This window comes from Cygnus atratus, chromosome 5 (genome assembly GCF_013377495.2).
Source record: "Cygnus atratus isolate AKBS03 ecotype Queensland, Australia chromosome 5, CAtr_DNAZoo_HiC_assembly, whole genome shotgun sequence".
NCBI lineage: Eukaryota > Metazoa > Chordata > Aves > Anseriformes > Anatidae > Cygnus > Cygnus atratus.
In genome coordinates, this window is record NC_066366.1 from 47,639,785 (window position 1) to 47,657,879 (window position 18,095).

The 18,095-nt window shown below is 41.5% G+C and overlaps 1 protein-coding gene across 7 annotated transcripts in view; it reads right to left on the bottom strand.

Moving 5' to 3' along the window:
* The window catches only part of FOXN3 (forkhead box N3), a 200,034-nt gene that overhangs the window by 16,882 nt on the left and 165,057 nt on the right, over positions 1-18,095 (bottom strand). For 3 of the 7 annotated variants that reach the window (XM_050710758.1, XM_035539231.2, XM_035539229.2), the window contains exons 5-6: positions 12,652-12,717; positions 1,439-1,547 (exon numbers count right to left, since the gene is read on the bottom strand). In XM_050710758.1, the coding sequence (XP_050566715.1) occupies positions 1,439-1,547; positions 12,652-12,717 (175 nt within the window). The remainder of the gene's footprint in view (positions 1-1,438; positions 1,548-12,651; positions 12,718-18,095) is intronic. The other 4 variants (XM_050710759.1, XM_035539230.2, XM_050710760.1 and 1 more) reach the window with 2 other exon arrangements.

Genomic DNA, 18,095 nt, shown 5'->3' on the forward strand with positions numbered 1-18,095 from the left:
CTGGAAATGCAGATAAGCTCAAGAGAGAATATTCAGACCATTGTGTCCTCCATTTAGCTTGGACACTTCATAAATATAAATATATAAGTACATATATATATAGAGAGAGAATTAATGATCCAATAGTCCCACAGCACTGCAATCCCCACTGGAGCGGAATGCAAGTCCTGGCCAAAGCCAGCGGCAAAGCTAGTGAAGAGGGCTGACCTCCACTGCTAGCAAGGCCAGACTGGGGAAAAGCGAGACGGAAACAAACGGCAGACTTCTGGAGGATGACCCTCAGGGTTGTATCCCTACAGCGCAGCAAATGTGAAAAACAGTTGAAACAGCTGCCACCAAAAATCTGGATTTTATTCCAATTAGTGTCTTCCCCTCTATGCATTTTTAAGCATCAAGATTACATGAATGTCATAGGTTGTCTCTCTCTCCCTCAATTTATTGGATGTAAAAACTATCCAAAGGGCTAGACACTAATTCTAAAAAGGGATAAAAACTAAAGTGCAAATGGGAAAAAATCCCAAGCAAATAATGATGGAATAAGTAGCTAGCAAGCTACTTTATTTCACTGCTCTGCAGCCACTTGCTGAGATCAGAGGCTGCAATTGGAGCAGCCCAGCAAAGCAGGGGCAGCGCTGATTCTGAAACCCCACCCAGAACACCCAACTGCTTGAGCTGAAATGGCTTTTACTGATTCTGAGAGCTGTGAAAGGAAAAAGCACTGGCAGCACACTTGACCAAATTAATCTCTGTTGTGACTGACTGCAAATGGAGCTACACCTAAGGCAAATTGTTCTTGCAAAAAGAAACCATCACGGCTTCAAGTACAGCAAAGCACTGACGCACAGTTCTTATTACCATCACTAGATGTCCCTTACTGCCCTGCTTTCTGAAAAAAGTTGAGGATCTTCAAACAACATTTTACCCTTGAATGCTGCAGTATAACCTTGAAATAGAATCTGTAATGAAAGAAACCACCTCACGAAGACCTACATTAATAACAAAATGACAGCTATATGTTTAGATATCTTTCAGAAATTGCTTTAATATTACTGATATGCTTCTCTCTCATATTTAATCCCTGGTAAAGGTTCAGGAAATTGTCTTTAAAAAAGTGGCAGAGGCGGGGGGGAGCAGGAAAACACATCTGCACTTAGAAAAACAGGTCACCCAAGGAGCTTCTCACCGTAAACTGCCTGCAATTTGCTAGTGAAAACAAAACTGTTTTTTATAAGCCACTATGCAACAGACAGATATGCTATGACTATCCTGCAAAGAATGATAAACCACACATTTTAGATGGCAGAGGTTTTTTTCATTTATAATCTCTGAAGTACTAGCAAGCAGTAAAGCTTCTACTGATGTGAGCTTACATATAATTTTACATTCTCTGCAAAATACTAATTTATTTCACGAAGATCTGACAATGAACCACTCTTACCTTACTGCAACAGCCATGCTTCCTATAGGGTTGATTGGCAATGGCCTGGCTCCAGGAAATATTCCTCTACTCAGAACTCGAGCTCCATTTTGTATCACTCCTGGAGGAACTAAGAAGAAGGAAAAAAAAAAAAAAAAGAACATTTTTTCCTTTTAAAGAAAACATCAGAAAAGCATGTGAGCAGAACGTGGAAGTTAAGCTTCTCAAAGAATTGAGAAAACATCAGAGAAGTAATACACTTCGTGTAGTACACTGCTTACCTTTTAGCTTCTCAGTCTCAACTCTTGTGAATGTCATCCTATTTTCAATGCTATTTTCATGGCAACAAGTTTAACAGCAACCAGTGGTAACGTGGCTTGTGAAAGCCACTGCCTGACCTAGCTGCTGCTGACCATTCCCTGTACAATTGAATCACTGGTTTTATAATCACAGTTCTGCTGGGAAGGTATGTGCTTAGCGTCAAAACCAGCTATGAGCATGGATGTAATTGTTTCATCTACAATAAGAAAGAATGACCCTTTGCAGATAAACAGAATATAAACAATTTACTCGCAAGGACATAAGTCACAGCTTGTTATCATCCTGGCTCACTTTCTGAGCAACAATCTCTTGGCCTCTGTCTCCTGCAAAATAAAAGATTAACTACAAATGCGGATTTACGAGGCAAAGAGAAGAGGCTGAAAAGGCATTAGCTCCATACCACTTCTTAGCTCCTCTCTTCTGCACCCAGCAACCTCTGTCACCCCACCTGACAGCAGCAAAGTGCCCCCAGCAGGCAGCCCGGGGACAGCCTGGTCGCCCCCACTCACCGTGTTGGGCTGATGCCCCCAGCACCCGGAGGTGCTGCGCACGGGAGGCTTCACGGGGACTTCTACCTTGGCTGCGTATCAAAAACTGCAGCTCTGCCCAATAAGATTTTAACCAAGAACCGAGTACTTTGCTTGCATCCAGGCACTTTTCTGTGTCCTCAGCATTTTCTTCCTCCACCCTGGGCTGCAGGACTACCGAATGCAGCACTGACCAGTGACTTAGGCACAACGCCCTGGGTTAGCACAACTGTTACGTCCCTGCAGGCTGCAATGACAACGTCCAAGAGCCTCCACCTGAATGTCCACAGCTAGCCAGTTTGCTCATTTTTGCTTTACCCTCACAGTAAGTCAACATTTCTACCATACCCTCCCCTGGTGGGGAGTGTCCAAAAAGACAGTGATTACCATTACTCTGTACGTCATTTTTAAACATCCAGGTGTAATAAAAATACATATGAGATATATACAAACCCCATCACTTCATATACAGCTACAGAATTTTACTTTTAAAGGTCGTACCTAAGCAAATTACAGAGAGACTGGGAAACTCATTCAGCCTAAGAACCAAAGCATACCCAGCTTCAAATGCTGACCCCTAAAACTATTAGTGTATTCCGAGGCAGAGAAATGCAGGCTTAGAAGTACATTATTTTTAAGCTGCTGAGGTACATTGCTATCAACACCAAGCCAGATCCACACTCCCCTTCCTGCCATCCTGATGCTCACCTTGCTTCACTCCAGACCACAAAGATTAGTTCTGGGAAAATAATCTTCTTTCTGCTGCTGGTGAGAGTACATCACCCCTAATCAAATCCTGTCGCCGCGTGATACCCACCCTTGCATTTGAGCACCTCTTAAGAACAGGTCATTTATATTTAGGTGCTTAAGTACAGCCTAAAATGGCTAAAATTACAGAATCTACTTTATAACAACTAGGGTCAGCTTTCAATGACCAAAATAATTAAAAAATTGCTTTTTACTATTTATACTTCACTGCTTTGTGCATTTTCTTCCAGAACTAGATTATGAGAAATCGATTGTGGCCATTTCACTCGGGACACTATAAGGCTTTAAATGCTCCAATGTTTGGGTTCGTACGTAGTACAGAGGAATGTTCTCTTGCTAAAAAATTCAGACTTTGGAGTTTTTATTATATTTGTTTCAACACCATGGCCTTAAGAAGGCCAAAATAACACTGCCATAAAAGTGAAGTACTCTGCTCAAGGATATGGCTACCCAAATGCACAGATAACAGGCAAACTCAAAGCTACAGATAGATAAACCTGCTAAACATCAAAAGATCAATAAAAAAACATCATTTCCAATGGCATGGTTTTTCCATCAGGCTTACAAGAGGGATAGATATCATTTTGCACTACACAGTACAGTTTCTTTGTATTTACAAAGCTTCCGTAGAAGAAATGAACCAAGAAATTTGACCTAGAGAGATATGGTAATTTCATCTTTACTCAGATACAAACCATAGGGTTTTATACTGAAATAAAACATTTATGCATAAACGCACACAGTCACTTGTCAATTAGTTATGTGTGTTGCTTAAATAAATATACATGCACAACTTCAAAGCAAACACACTGACAATTCTACTCTAAAAAAAGAGCAACAGGCTCCTTGATGCCCAAAGTCTTCTCTCCATAGTTACCTAATTATCCTGGTCTGTTGGCAAAGTTAGCTGATGCTTATCTTACCCTGGCTTCTCTCCTGCTCTCTCTTTCTGCCTTACTGACAACTCTGTTGCTTCTTTAAAAAAAGGCTGTTCACTCTTCCGAATCAATTCTCCCAAAATCTTGGCTCATTTCCTTCCATCTTGACTTTCTCCGAGTTTCATTTTTCTGCACTGCTATGTATATAAAATACACCGTAAAGTTTCATAGCTTGGACTTTCTATATATCAACATCCCCACTCAAACCATTCCTCCATCGTCCACCACCCTTTGCTCTTTGCAGGTTTTTAAGTCATGGTGCCCTACCTGGAAGCATTCTCTTCAAAAGCTTCATGTTTAGAAATATCCCCACCTCAACACACACACAGATCCCACCTCTGCCCTTCAGGAATGTACAGATCTTATAGAGAAGAAGGAAGAGAAGGGGGAGGAGAGGGAAGGGGAGGGGAGGGGAGGGGAGGGGAGGGGAGGGGAGGGGAGGGGAAGGGAAGGGAAGGGAAGGGAAGGGAAGGGAAGGGAAGGGAAGGGAAGGGAAGGGAAGGGAAGGGAAGGGAAGGGAAGGGAAGGGAAGGGAAGGGAAGGGAAGGGAAGGGAAGGGAAGGGAAGGGAAGGGAAGGGAAGGGAAGGGAAGGGAAGGGAAGGGAAGGGAAGGGAAGGGAAGGGAAGGGAAGGGAAGGGAAGGGAAGGGAAGGGAAGGGAAGGGAAGGGAAGGGAAGGGAAGGGAAGGGAAGGGGAGGGAAGGGGAGGGAAGGGGAGGGAGGGGACGGGAGGGGACGGGAGGGGACGGGAGGGGACGGGAGGGGACGGGAGGGGAGGGGAGGGGAGGTAGAAGTTTGCTATCCTATGAAATTATCCCCAAAGAGACACCTTGACTGCCCAGTACCTGTGTTCCCACCTATGAAATTCACTTCAATTATGCCTGGTCTGTTCAGTGTGCCACCACTCATTCAAAGACTGCAGTTAGTGCCAAAAGAAGCCTTCATTTTTTTCTGAAGTACGCCACAGCTTTGTATATTGAAATCAACACTCAGAATCCGGTAACTATTTCAGCTTGCAACAGCAGTGGTTTTGGAATTCGTTTTTCTTTTTGTTTGCCAACACAGCAGTACCACTACACTGGTAGTTAAGCCACGCAGACAGAAATACAGAAAGGTTGTATGCAAGAGATCTGCTGAAGGAGGACAGTGGACATGGCAGTGTATCCTTTCTGCAAACATCTGGAACCAGCATGAGAAAAAAACAGCTTACTGGTAAATGAGCTCCTGTAGCATCATAACCTCACATGAAAAGCAGTGGTGATCAAAATAATTCAGTGGTAAAGGTTATTTATTTCTAGATTATGCACAGAGCCAGTGTGCCACTGTAAGACTGATACCTATTCGTCACGCGTCTCTACTTACAAACTAGCATTTCAAGCAGCATCGATACCCATCCCTCCCCAGATGACAGTAACTAATTTATATTACAATTTTTATATCTATAAACTGCTAATATGCATGTTATCCCGGGTTCCTAGATACTATCCCTGCCTTTGTGCAGGCTGTATGAAGATGGTTATTGATTATCCAAAGAACTGTTTTCCAGTGTTGGTGCTTTTGAAGGGCTGTGGATTATTTACTGGAAAAGATGTAGTACTTTATTCCAAAGATACAGTTGTGCCTTTCCAGCTTTAATTAAGTTTTGAAACCATACTTTGAGGTTAGGTGTTTACACTTTAGATTGAAGATTCACGGTGTGGAGGTAAAATAATTTAACCTAAACCATATCAAAAATCAGTGCCAGTCTGGACTAACACCTTACAGCCCAGACTCCTCTTTTCTAATGCTGCTTTACCCAGTAGCACAGGCAGGTTACACGGTTCCCCATTCCTAGGCAGAAGTGTGAAATGCAATTTACACCTTTTCTGTGCAAGTGCCTACAGACATTTATGTCTGAGAAACTCAGCTCTAGAGTACAATGCAAAAAGATCAGTGCACCTCTTTGATAAAGGTTTCCTCTTTCATAAAATGTTCTTAGTGAAACTTGAAGAGTCTGAAACAACAAAACCATTACTCACCTTTCAGCTTCTATCATTGCTATGTTTTGAAAGAGGCAATGGATCTCGTTTCTCTCTCAGAAAGCTTAAAACCCAAGAAATACTTCAACTGCAGTAAACAGAGGTAAAAAAATCTAGAGAGAATCTGCCTTTAATCTTTTGCATTAAGAAGGAAATGATTTGGGCATCTTACACTGCTCTGGTGAAATTCCACAACTGGAATAGGATTTGATGGAATTTCAAGCCTCTAGTGATTAACTGTGGAGAGAAGCAACGCACGTAACATCAAAAAATCAAAACTACATCTCCGAAATTCTCCAAGGGGGAGAATAATCCATCTTTTATACTCTATAGCAAGCTTTTACATTACAGTTTAACAGACAATAAAGTGAATGCCATGTTGTAGAACATACCATAATCTGAATCCATCAAAGCATTGTGTTCAGATAATGTTAGAAAGATCCAAGAGAAGCCTACAAAGATCCAGTGTTGCTCTGCAGCCGGCACACAGCAGCTGGGGGTGGAAGATAACTAGAAGGCCATATGACCATCCTACATCTAATGCAGGACTATCTGAATTCAGAGCATATTCTCGAGTAGAGTATCCCAAACTATGGGGCTTCTTTCATCACAGCCCTTGGCACATGGCATCCATAACCTCTTCCTCTCAAGTGTGCGTGTGGCGGTGAAGCAAACTTCACCCAACCAGCTAAGCTAACAACCTTGTCCAAGATTTTTTGTAAATCAAGGAAATTAAAAAGAAAGGGAGTAACGAATGAGTACCTTATGCCATCTGGGAAAGAAGCATACTCTATAAAACTGTCTAGCTCAAGGTAACCAAGATTTAGACCAGTGAGGAAGAATGAATATTTACTGAAAATGAACTTCTCAAAAGTGAAATATTAAGAGCGTGAAGGTATCCCATAGGGACAGACTGGTTCTCTGCCTCTCTGTCACCATGTGGCACATGCATTTATGTCAGGGCTCTCTTCTGTGACCCATCACGTGTAGCACAGAACAAATCATTGTAGGCAAGAGAAAATTGAGTTTTTGCTAATATCTGTCAGCTTTAGCTTCCTTCTGCCAATTCCTCTTCCAGGACGGTGTTTAGCAGAATACTTTCTCTCAGGCTACAAGGGCTGAAAATAGGAAATTGCTGATGATGTGTAATTGATGGGACATAAGAAGTTGCCAAAAGCAAATGTTTTCTGCCAAATGTGTAACTTTATTCACTTCAACTCTCTTATCTCAGCCATAAATTTGGTACCATCTGCCTAACTTCTTCAATTTTACTGTTCAAGAGTAATTTCACAATTACTCTTTTAATTTTCTTAAATTCCATAGTCTGCAGCCCTAACAAGCTGCAAATCAAGAATGCATCCGACAAGCTATTTACCCTAAGCAAAAATTTGAGAGGGGAGGGAAAAGTATATCCTGATCATCCCATCCCACTCATACCTTCAGTATGGACATTTTATAAAAACAATGTAATCTTCAGAGTTATTTTTTTGCATGAAGTAAAAAACCAGTGCTGCTTATTTTGGAGAACCCGGTAGTATAATATCTTGTGTTCAGAAAGAGAACGAAAATTAACCACCCCCAATCCCAAACTTCCCCCAAACAAACAAACAAAACCATACTGCTAAATCAGAATATAAGGAATAGGGAGAAGGAATTAGAAAGTATTTCAGAACAGTAAGTTTCCTCTCCAATTTCATTTCTTCACTTTAATGACATAATACTGAAAAACTGAAGTTAAAAAAAAATCCATTTAAATACAAGTTGAAGATGCCATTCCCTGCAAATCGCCAACAAATGGAATGGAAAGTTTCAACCCAATGAAAATGTTTTTCCAATTTTCACTTTGCTACAGAATTGTCAGCAAAAATAGCTTTATGAAACATTTCACTGTCAATGATTTATCATTTTCTGATATAAAAAGTTAGGCTGGAAGCCGCCTCATCAGCTATAGTAAATAATTTGTGCACAAGCAGTACAAACACAATACTGCACTTAACAAATTTCACTTACAATAAAAATGCACCAGGAAGGCAGCATTTTCTATTTGGTCTGTTTTTAAGGCAGCTTTTTGCCTTCGTTTCTCCAAATATATCTCCAAAGGGTACGATCCACCTGCATTCACTTAAAATGTAAATTTCATTGGGGTACAGTTTTAGAAGCATAGAAGTAATAGTAGATCTCTTTCAGGAATTTCTTCTTATCCCACCAAATTTAAAATATACTAAATGTATGTATTCTGCATTATACATAGCTTGAGAAAAGAAAGACTTCCAAAACAGAGATGCTGGTCACACCCTTGAAAAGCCTGCTCTTTAAGAAGCACCCAGAAAAACTCAATTCTCCTATCTTCCCAAACATCCTTACCACAGGGCTTCAGTCTCCTATAAGGAATGATCTCCAAAAACAGCGTTGCAAAGTATCCTGAAGGCCACCACTTTCCAGCTCATCTGGAGGAGTAGTAACAAAAACTGAAGAAAAATTTTGGGAGCTGAGGAGACTTTCCTGGACTTTCCTGGTTTCCACCCAAATCCCTTCTGCAAGCATTGTTTACAGCCAATGGTAGTCTTAAACTTCAGCTTGAGCAACATACACATGGTTGTGTGCAATTCCCAAATTATATAGCAATGGGCACAGGCCTCCTCATGAATGTGAAGCTATGTGTAAGATCACTGAGTCAGGAGCTTCTCACATTAAATCAAGGTTTCCAGCACACTGCTTTGACCACAGCGCGTTTCACCAGCGTTTGCATCAACAACAGGCTGTACGGGCTCTCTTCACACCCGTTCTTACAAATAGTTTCAGGTCCACTACGATCTCACTACGCAGAAAGGTATTGCTACCTAAAATGCCAGCAGCGACTTGGACCTCTGGAAGTCCAAACACACTGTGAAACCACCAAATTCAATCTCCAGTTTGCTCATGGCAAAACAATGGCTAAATGACGTGCCCAGGACAATACCACTCTGGAGTCAGGAATGCTCTGCTGGCGTAAGTACCAGCTAGTAACATTCACATTATCACTGGTAAGAAGCAAAGTACTGAAAATCTTAACAATCATACAAAATAACCCATGGGCTTGACTGAGTGAGTAGCCATGAGCTCAAAGCAGAGTGTTACCACATATTTGGCATCTTTTCCTTTGTCCTCTCTGCGAGCTGGGTTCCACCAGAGCAAACAGGCCCAGCCACTGGACACGACTCGCCCATGATGGCCCAGCCACCATGCAGTCCCCTACAGGTAAAAATGCAGCTTTCAATGGAAGTCACGTATTTTGGAATGAATATTCATGTACTGCTACGATTGAAATCTGAAGTATTCATAAGCTCTGATAGTTTTGACTACACAAAGCAGGTGTTCCAGGTTGTGTGTGTTTTGTTTTTTTTTAACATAATCAAACAATACAGAACTTGATGAAATGCAAGGACTTCCACAAACTCAAATAAATAAACCATTAAATCTATGTTTATGCCTGCCCTTAGCATATCACAGTATTTTAATGCTTTATTCTTGGTGCCAGCTGGTGTGTTTCAACAGAGTCCTGCACAGACCTGGCAATTCTTTAACTTCTGCCTTTAGTTACACTCTCAAAATATTTAGTCTGTGAAAATAGTGCAAAGTGTTAACATTTGGAAATTGTTTAGAAATTTCTGATGTCACCAACCCAACTATAATTGCACTATTTCCAACCTTTAGTGACAAAATGAACAATCAATTTAATGAGTCTATAAAGTAACCCCCCCCCCCCCCCGCAATATCCAAATCATGGTATTTTACTCTTTTATTTTGTGATTTTTTGCACGAAAATTAAAGCACGGTGTGATTGGAGCAAATGGTAAGCAATGCTTGTGCCAGCTCAGACACCATTTCATGATTTCATATAAAAGCAAAAGCTGATTTTAAAATTCATGTGTGGCTGTTAGCAGCATTAAAGATGTTGGTATGGAATTTTAAATGGCCATTTAGAAACGTAAAGCTAATTAACCAGTCTATTATAAGGAAGGACTAGTTTGTTCTGGATTTTCTAATGCCACTGAGATGGGATTCCTTTCTGAAAGACAATACTAAACACAAAACAAAACAAAATTTAGTAGGACTTTGATGGCTGTAGCTAACTTTTATCCTGAAGATGCTTTTAGCATCCACATTGCCCAGACAAGCACAGATTTTCACCCTGTTGGAAAGGCAGCTTTTAATTCAAGAAGATGCCTTCAAAGTAAAAAGCCAGCATATGCAACCATCCACACAGGCATGAGTTTGGACTGTGCCATAACCTCCTTTGGATATATCCATGGTTCACAGTGATGTTTACATATTTTCAGGACATTTTGCAACCCCTATGGCTTGAGCGCATGCTTGATACCACAGTGTGATACGACGAACAGAATCCTAAATCTTCAAGGCGCCAAACAATATCAGCATGCTTACTGCACTGATAATTTACAGGTTGATTTACAGAGCACTGCAGTCACTAACAGAGCAGAGAATGAATTGTGAGCTTCCATACGCTGCTCAGGATTGCTGTGAAATTTTTATAGCCCACTTGCCTTTTATTCCAAAATGAATTTAAAATGTGATTTTTCATGCAATTGTTTCTTAATGTGCACTAGTAATTAATTTGCTTTAAGTTGTCTAAGATTTTCCTAACATGATAGATAAGCTAGACTCTACTGCAATTTGTACAATAGGCTGATTTATTTCCTCAAGGGTCCATTCTCACACACAGAGAAATATTTCTCCTTCATAATTTAGAGGACCTCTGAGGTTATGATCAACACTCCTGCCTTTTCTCCTGGCTCCAGCCAATTCTACCCAACATTTGGAAGGATTCATGAACTTCTGAGTAGACTCAGCACGTCATTGTAAAGGCACAGAAGAAGACCTTGTTACTATTTGCTGGCATCGAGGAGGGAGCAACATGAGTGAAGGAGCCACCTTCCTGCTCTCATCTCCCTCTCACTTCTGACATCCTGATACAACAGCCCACGGGGAAGGTGACATGGAGGAAAGACATGCCAAACTCACAAAAGGTTACAATTTCCTTCCTCAGAATGAACTCTACAAACTGAAATGGCAATAAGCCATTTTCCAATCCACACTCTAAAATCTCCATGACATGAAAGCGTCCAGGTCACTTCCATGCAAACAGCTACAGTACTGGGAAACATGTACGTGACACAAAAATCTGCCGTGTGTGTTTAGTATGTGCAGCTTACTATGCATTCTCTCCCTTCCATGGCTCTCCAGCTCCTCCAGAAGTCTGGATTACTGTGTTTTCTCCCCATGCTTTTCTGTGCACATACTGCTGCATTTCTTGTTTGGTCTCTCACACACCCTGTCTTGCACTCTTATTCTATGCCACTCTCTTCCTCTTTCTTTTTTTTTGCCCACAACTCTGACATACTGAAATTTCTGATCCTCTAAAGACCTCTCATTTCGTTCTTCCCCCTAACCCCACCAATAACCTCCTCTCCCCGATAAAATCCTTCCTTTTTCCTACCCACACACAGCTGGAATTGCTCACTCTTTTACTGCCCACAGCTCCTGAAGGCTGTGTAGGAAAGGAGGGCAGAGACCAGCCTCTCTGGTACGGACTGTTTCTTGGTACATCACACTTTCCCCCCACAGGAGCTTCTCAACAGATACTTCTCTGGCAGGGTCACAAAGCAGGCTGACAATAGCTTTCCTCGGCTGCGCAGGAGATGCTTTGATGGTAATTGACTCTTCCCCAGGCAGAGTATCAAAGCGCGAATCAAGGCTTCCCCGGAATTTGGACTTGGTTGCCTGAGCTAGAACAATAGCAGTGAGGCTAGACAGGCTTCGTAATGGCTTCTTCTTTAACTTCTGCCTTGATTTTTTAGAGCTGCCTGTCACTTGGCATTACTACCGTGCTTGCTGACCAGTGATATGTTTGTTTTCTTGCACTCCCTGCTTTTGTGCAGCTGTATTCCTCCATGGATTCCTCTAATACCTCTGCTGTAAGCTCTCTGGGGCAGGATGATTCTCCCACCATGTGCACAGCTCAGTACAGTGGGGGCCAGAGCCTCTTCAGAGCTCTGCTAATACGCAGCATCAAACCCTCAGGTCTGGTCACAGGAAAGGAAGGGTTGTATTGGCAGGAAATCAGACTTTTCCTTACTCCCTGTTGCTTGCCTACTGCCTTGAATCAGACAGTGCAAAAAAGGGAAGTGGGCAGGATGCGTGCAAGGAAGGAGTTGAAATGGTGCCCAAGTGAATGGAAAGTATCCAGATGGCTGTGGTAACTCACACGATGGGAGTCAAATCAAAACAAAATGAAAACAAAACCATATGCCGTGTACCCTCTGCTCTCTTGCTCTCTTTCTCTCTCTGCCTTTCTCCTGGCTGTTGCCCCAGGTCTTGCCATCAGTACGGATAATAGTGTTACTCAATTACGTGTATGTCATGAATAACAATAACCCCTCTTTTACATTAGAGATTAAGGATTACTATTATTCATGTAACAATGACTGTAACATGAACCACAAAATTATACTCATGTAAGGGTCAAGGAAGTGTAAGGGTCTAAAAGGGAAGTTGTATTTCTTCATTAAATCCTTCTTTTTATCTGGTACGCTGTATAGTTATAAAAGAGAATATTAACTTTACATGTCTATGTTGCTATATGCTATAGAAATATCTACTCACAACCTGCTTGTATCTCAGGGGGAGTATTCAAAAGCATCATGGCAGTGGCAGCATCAATGTCAGGATCTGGAAAATCAACCAATAAATACATTATTTACAACTGGTCTAATCTTTTCGCCCCCATTGCTAAACTATAGGTTCAATCGAATCTCTGCAGTGAAAAGGTGTAAGAGTTCATTATTCAGATGGCTCTTTGATCCCACATTGTATTCACCCCCAAACTTGCATGTGATCCCAATACTGCTGCTGAGTAGAGCACAGTGATGAACGTCACCACACCATCCTTGTGTGTGCACGATAGCACATCAGCCTGTGTTAGCCTCACGAATTCGCTGTTTAATTTTGTAACGAGTATTTAGATTTCATTACACAGGATCTGTGAAAGCAGGTGCAACATCACAATTTGGAATCAGCACAACGGGATGAGCTGACAGAAGAGAGGGAAAGCGTAAGGACACACCTTCACCTGAGCAAGTACAGAAGACGATGCTTGGTCTTTTTCATTTGTCAGTAAGGATTTCAGTGATGTCTGAGAAAGTGTTGGGAGCAAAACTGCTACGATTTAGAGAGAGAGAGAAAAAAAGAAGCTAGCATTTCACTGAAGCACCAACTTACGTGCATCCTTACCCACTGTCACTTTAATATAAGCAAAAATCATCAGCCGGCTGCTGTTATTCTTAAATTGGTTTCTGAATCCATCACCAACAGTCAGTTGACAGATGGCAAGTTATAGAGACAGAACAAAATATGATCCTTTTATAACTATATTCACTTGCTTCACACACAGCAGCACGGCTGCTATGGAAATGTGGGTAGCTATGACAACAGTAAACAACCCAAGAACGGCCACTGAATAAGCTGAAAAGAACATCTGCCCCAGCAAAGCGTCCCAGCTGCCCTGGGGCGCAACTCACTAATCGTGCCGCGATGCCGTGTGACAGAGAAAGCCGCCTATGCCATGTCCAAATAAATGAAGTGTGCAATTGAAGCAGACATAAAAACGCACACCCTTGCCGACTGCTGCCTCCGTGCTGCTAAACTGAATGACTAATGAGTACGGGTTTGTTGTTTTTATTTTTATTTTTTTCAGCTTGTTAGTATTTATGCTAAATTACATACCAAAAAATTCAATTTACTGCTAATAGCTTCGTGGCACTTTATTTTGGCTATTATGTCAGAAAATTACTTTTCACTGTTAAAAAAAATATATTTTGTACATCTATATATTTCAAATCTGTTTCCAGGAGAGTAACAGGATGTGGAGCAAAAACCTTATAAGTTATTAATAATACAAATGGTGTAGAGATGATTTCACCCATTAAGAATAAAAAGGGATTTTTTTACTAGTTTAAGTATGTACTATTTTGCTGTGATAACACAGCTGGAAATACAATCCTAATATGGCTACTCTATTATTTAATTGCTAAAACAGTAAACAGCAACACTGTAGTACGTGGAAAACTAAAGTCAGAGTAGCAGCAGACTACCAGTATAAAAGGTGCAAACATACTGAGGAGCAGATGCCTGTCTGTGTCCTGGACAGCTGAGCATATTCTTTTCCAAAAGTCACCAGCAGACTCCTCAGAAAAGCAGCTTTACCGACTTATGTTAGTTTTCAACTCTGAAGATACATCAAAAGCAATATTCCTGCTGCAAGCATCTGTGCTGCAAGTGTACTCCCGAACAGTTTAACCCCTGAACGCGTGCCATTTTGCAGCACTGGGTCCAGACACCACACAGACCACACAGCAAAAGTTTCCCTTCAGTCAAACTGAAGGGGGATAATTTGCCTAAATTAAAAATAAAAGGGGAAAAAAAAAACCAAAGAAGCCCAAGATAGTAATGCCAAACTAAACCAGAATTCTCCCATCTCTTTCACAACATAAAGGACTGCTAGAAGTTGAATTTACTGTCATAATTTGTACAGCCAACTTCAGCATTTGTTTATAGACCGTTCCTGGATTTTATTTTCTTACTTTAAATAAAGTCCCACTACTTGCTAACACTGTAGCATAAAGTTAGTTTTGCTGCTGAAAGAATAAAAGGGCATAGCAGAAAAACAACAACAACAACATCATTTCCTATTGACTTCGGGTTTTGTTTGTGCAACAAGCTTCTGTGTTTTCAGATAAAATTGATGCAACCAGTCTATCTTGAAATGTGTATTCTTAGCCTTCGGACCACTAACGGCACCACCATGTTTCTGTAATGACTTCATGACACTAATACAAGCTGTTTACAACACACCACTGCATCCAGAGCAGCTGCTTTCCAAAGCACACCCGTGATTCAAGCCCATCCGCACGTGCTGTGGTGCCTAGCTATGTTTATATCGGTATGCTACGGAGGACACCAGACAGCTCCATGAAGCCTCAGCAGAGCCAGGCACCTGTGGTGGTGTCAGCAGGACCGAGGACAAGGTGCTTTGGGTCGTCCTTCCACAGACAGAGGAGAGAGGAGGGCCTGGCTGCACAGGAGGAGGCCTCAGCAAGGTCGGAGAATGAACGCGCCAGACTTGCTCTGGGAAGAAACCCGAGCAGTAGGTGAGGCCGAAGACAAGGGCCTAGGCTGAAGAGAGGGGCTGAGGTCATGCACAGCACTCAGCAGCCACAGACCATACCAAGAGGTGCAGGAGTAAAGTCCGAGGGCAAACTGAAGGGCCAGTTCATTCTCACACAGCAGTTACGCTCGCAGTCTGGAGGTGCACTTCTGAGAGGGATGCCAAGAAGACCAGAAAAGGTGCAGTCATGAGGAGCAGCACTGAAGGAAGGCGAGGGCAGGGTGCCCTTCCTCAAACTGCTGCTTCCCACTCAGCCCCGACCCCCACCAGTGCCCTCAAGCCGCCAGCCCCTTCCCCACAGGTGGGGACTCCAAGAAGTCCCTCCCAGGCCGATCATCCTGCTTCTAGTAGCAAGGGCTGACCTCGGGGGGCACCCTGACCAGCACAGTGACAAGGGTCCCTCTCTGCATTGCTGAAGCCCTGGATTTCCTAGCTGACTTCCCTACCCCACTTGAAGTGTCTGTGATCAGCACAAAGGCTTTTGAAGTTATTAACAGTGGGTGGTGAGTGAAAAATGATTGCAGGAACAGCTTTCCCTAGGAAACCGGGTTAAAAATAACTACATCCAAAGTTTTGGAGTTTAGAAAATTAAATAAATATTTAAATGAATGCATTTGGGTTTCTTTTTGCTAATTAAAATAAGTGGAGAGTCGACTCAGTACACAAACTGCGTTTTCACTTTTTGCTAGTGGCAAACAGAAGAGGCCCAACTTTCCCAGTGAAAAAGGAAAGTAAAGAACAAAGAAGAAGGACTGGGGATGTTTTATGAAGAATGAAGAGTCAAAGTCTCAAACAGGCAACATCAGATAGTGACAAAAATATAGTGACAAAAAATTGCCAGCAGCCAAATCCTCCCTAACAGACAACTGCTGCCTCATCTGCTCAGTGCTTCTCACTACACCCTGAAGTTTCAGAGCTCAGTGCCCCATCCCCAACGTGCCCTTTACAGGCTATCAGAAGGAACGTGGAAGAAACCCTAAGCACTTACATGAACTCGTAAGGCATGAAAGCATACATCCCAAGGCGGTTCAAAGCCAACGTGGTGCAGGAACTCCAATACAGATGTAATACCCCCCTAGCAGTGGAAGCCTAGCATTACTTTTGCTAGCATTGCTTTCAAAGACAAAGCTTCCTTTGATGAAGACAACATCAAAAACAGGTAAGACACAAACCTCATAGCAAGTGTGTTTGTTGCATTTTAGGGTCAAGGCCCTATTCGGCGAAGTGTTGAAAAGTGAACACCAAACCTGTAAGCAGCACGCAGTTCTTTTACTGAGGAACTAACCTAAAATGCATCACTTTGTGGAATTACGATCCAGTGCATGTTGTCAAGATGTGTTTTGAGCCAAATCTACACATTACCTATAAAGATTAGAATCTGTCCTGCACTGACATGAGTGGCAAAATAGTAGGCCTGAAATATTTTGGCACGAGGTTATATAAAAACATCCAGCAACACAGAGGATAACCTTTGGGTAACAGACTGTTTATTCTGGAATGGACAAAAAATAATTAAAAACAAATAGGGTACCTGAGAAAGTTGGATGTGACAGCTGTCCATCTATTGTTTGTGATCTCTGATTTGAGTTCATTTCATAGAGAGAGGAAGTGTTTTATAAGAATTAATATGATTTTCATTATTTGGTGTTTTTTTATTTCAAGCTTTTATCTGATTTCACTGAATGCTTCAAATCCAGCCCCTTCCAACTAAGCCACAGTAAAAATTAGAGTAACACTGTCCCTCTTGATTTTGCTAGAAGGTATTTATTTTTACAGCTATACTATATGGTTTTAAAGAAAATAGCAGTTAAGGCAATTCAAAGCAACCAGGACCTGAATTTTCAAGCACAGATGCCTACTGAGAGACACTTAAGATGCATATTTAGGTAGTACTAAAATGTTACTGCCAACTGATGTAAAAAATACAGTTAGTAAACAAACTGCACCATCTGTACACCGCAACCATTGCCATGTTATCTCATCAGGAAGGAATTTATAAGATCTTCTTTTAATTGAAGGTTACTATATCTAAAATAGAACTATTTTTGTAAAGAATTTCACTTCACCATTCAGTATTGTAGCTTTCAACCCCTTCTGTTTCTGCAACAGCATCCTCCACTGCTTTTTTTCAATTCAAATCCTCTACTCTAGCTGGCATGCATAATACTTACAGCCACTCTATTCAGAATATAAAAGTCCAGTTTATTCCTTTTCTACAAGATCAGTCTCTTTATTCCCTGCCTCAATTCCTAGTACAGCCCACTCCTATACCTTTTTTTGTGGTCTGATTCTTTGATATTTTCACCAGCAGGAAAATGTTGCAACAGCAACACTGTCTCCCACCTTTTACCTTCGGGCTTATTAAATTGCAGCAGAGTGAAAAGCAGCTTGGCTCTATTAAACTTGTCTGTTAATAGATGTGCCTATTCCCTTCCCACATCATGATGGTTAACCTTGGTATGAGTCAGGTTAGGTCAAAGATATGGATATAATTAATAGGGTGAAGGCTTTTTTATATATATATATATATATATATATATGATTTTTTTATTTATTTTGCTTAATGACAGAATAAGAACTTAGTTATTAAAATAGAACAGCAAAGTACAAGATAGATAGAAAGAAATACCTGAAGAGAACTGTAAATACAGTAACTGTAAAACTCCTTGGTGTAGGATGCCACTGAGTCCACTTCTGCGTTATTTAAATAAGGTTGAGTAGCACTCTTAAAACAGAGTACTTGTGGCAGCATACTGTAAAACAATAGGATTCAGAACCAAGAGCTTGGGAAGAAACATGAAATTATATTCGTACCTCAACAACAGTGCACGAAAAGACCAAGAACAGGAATTGTGAAAGCTTACAGTAGAGGCCAGGAGGAAGT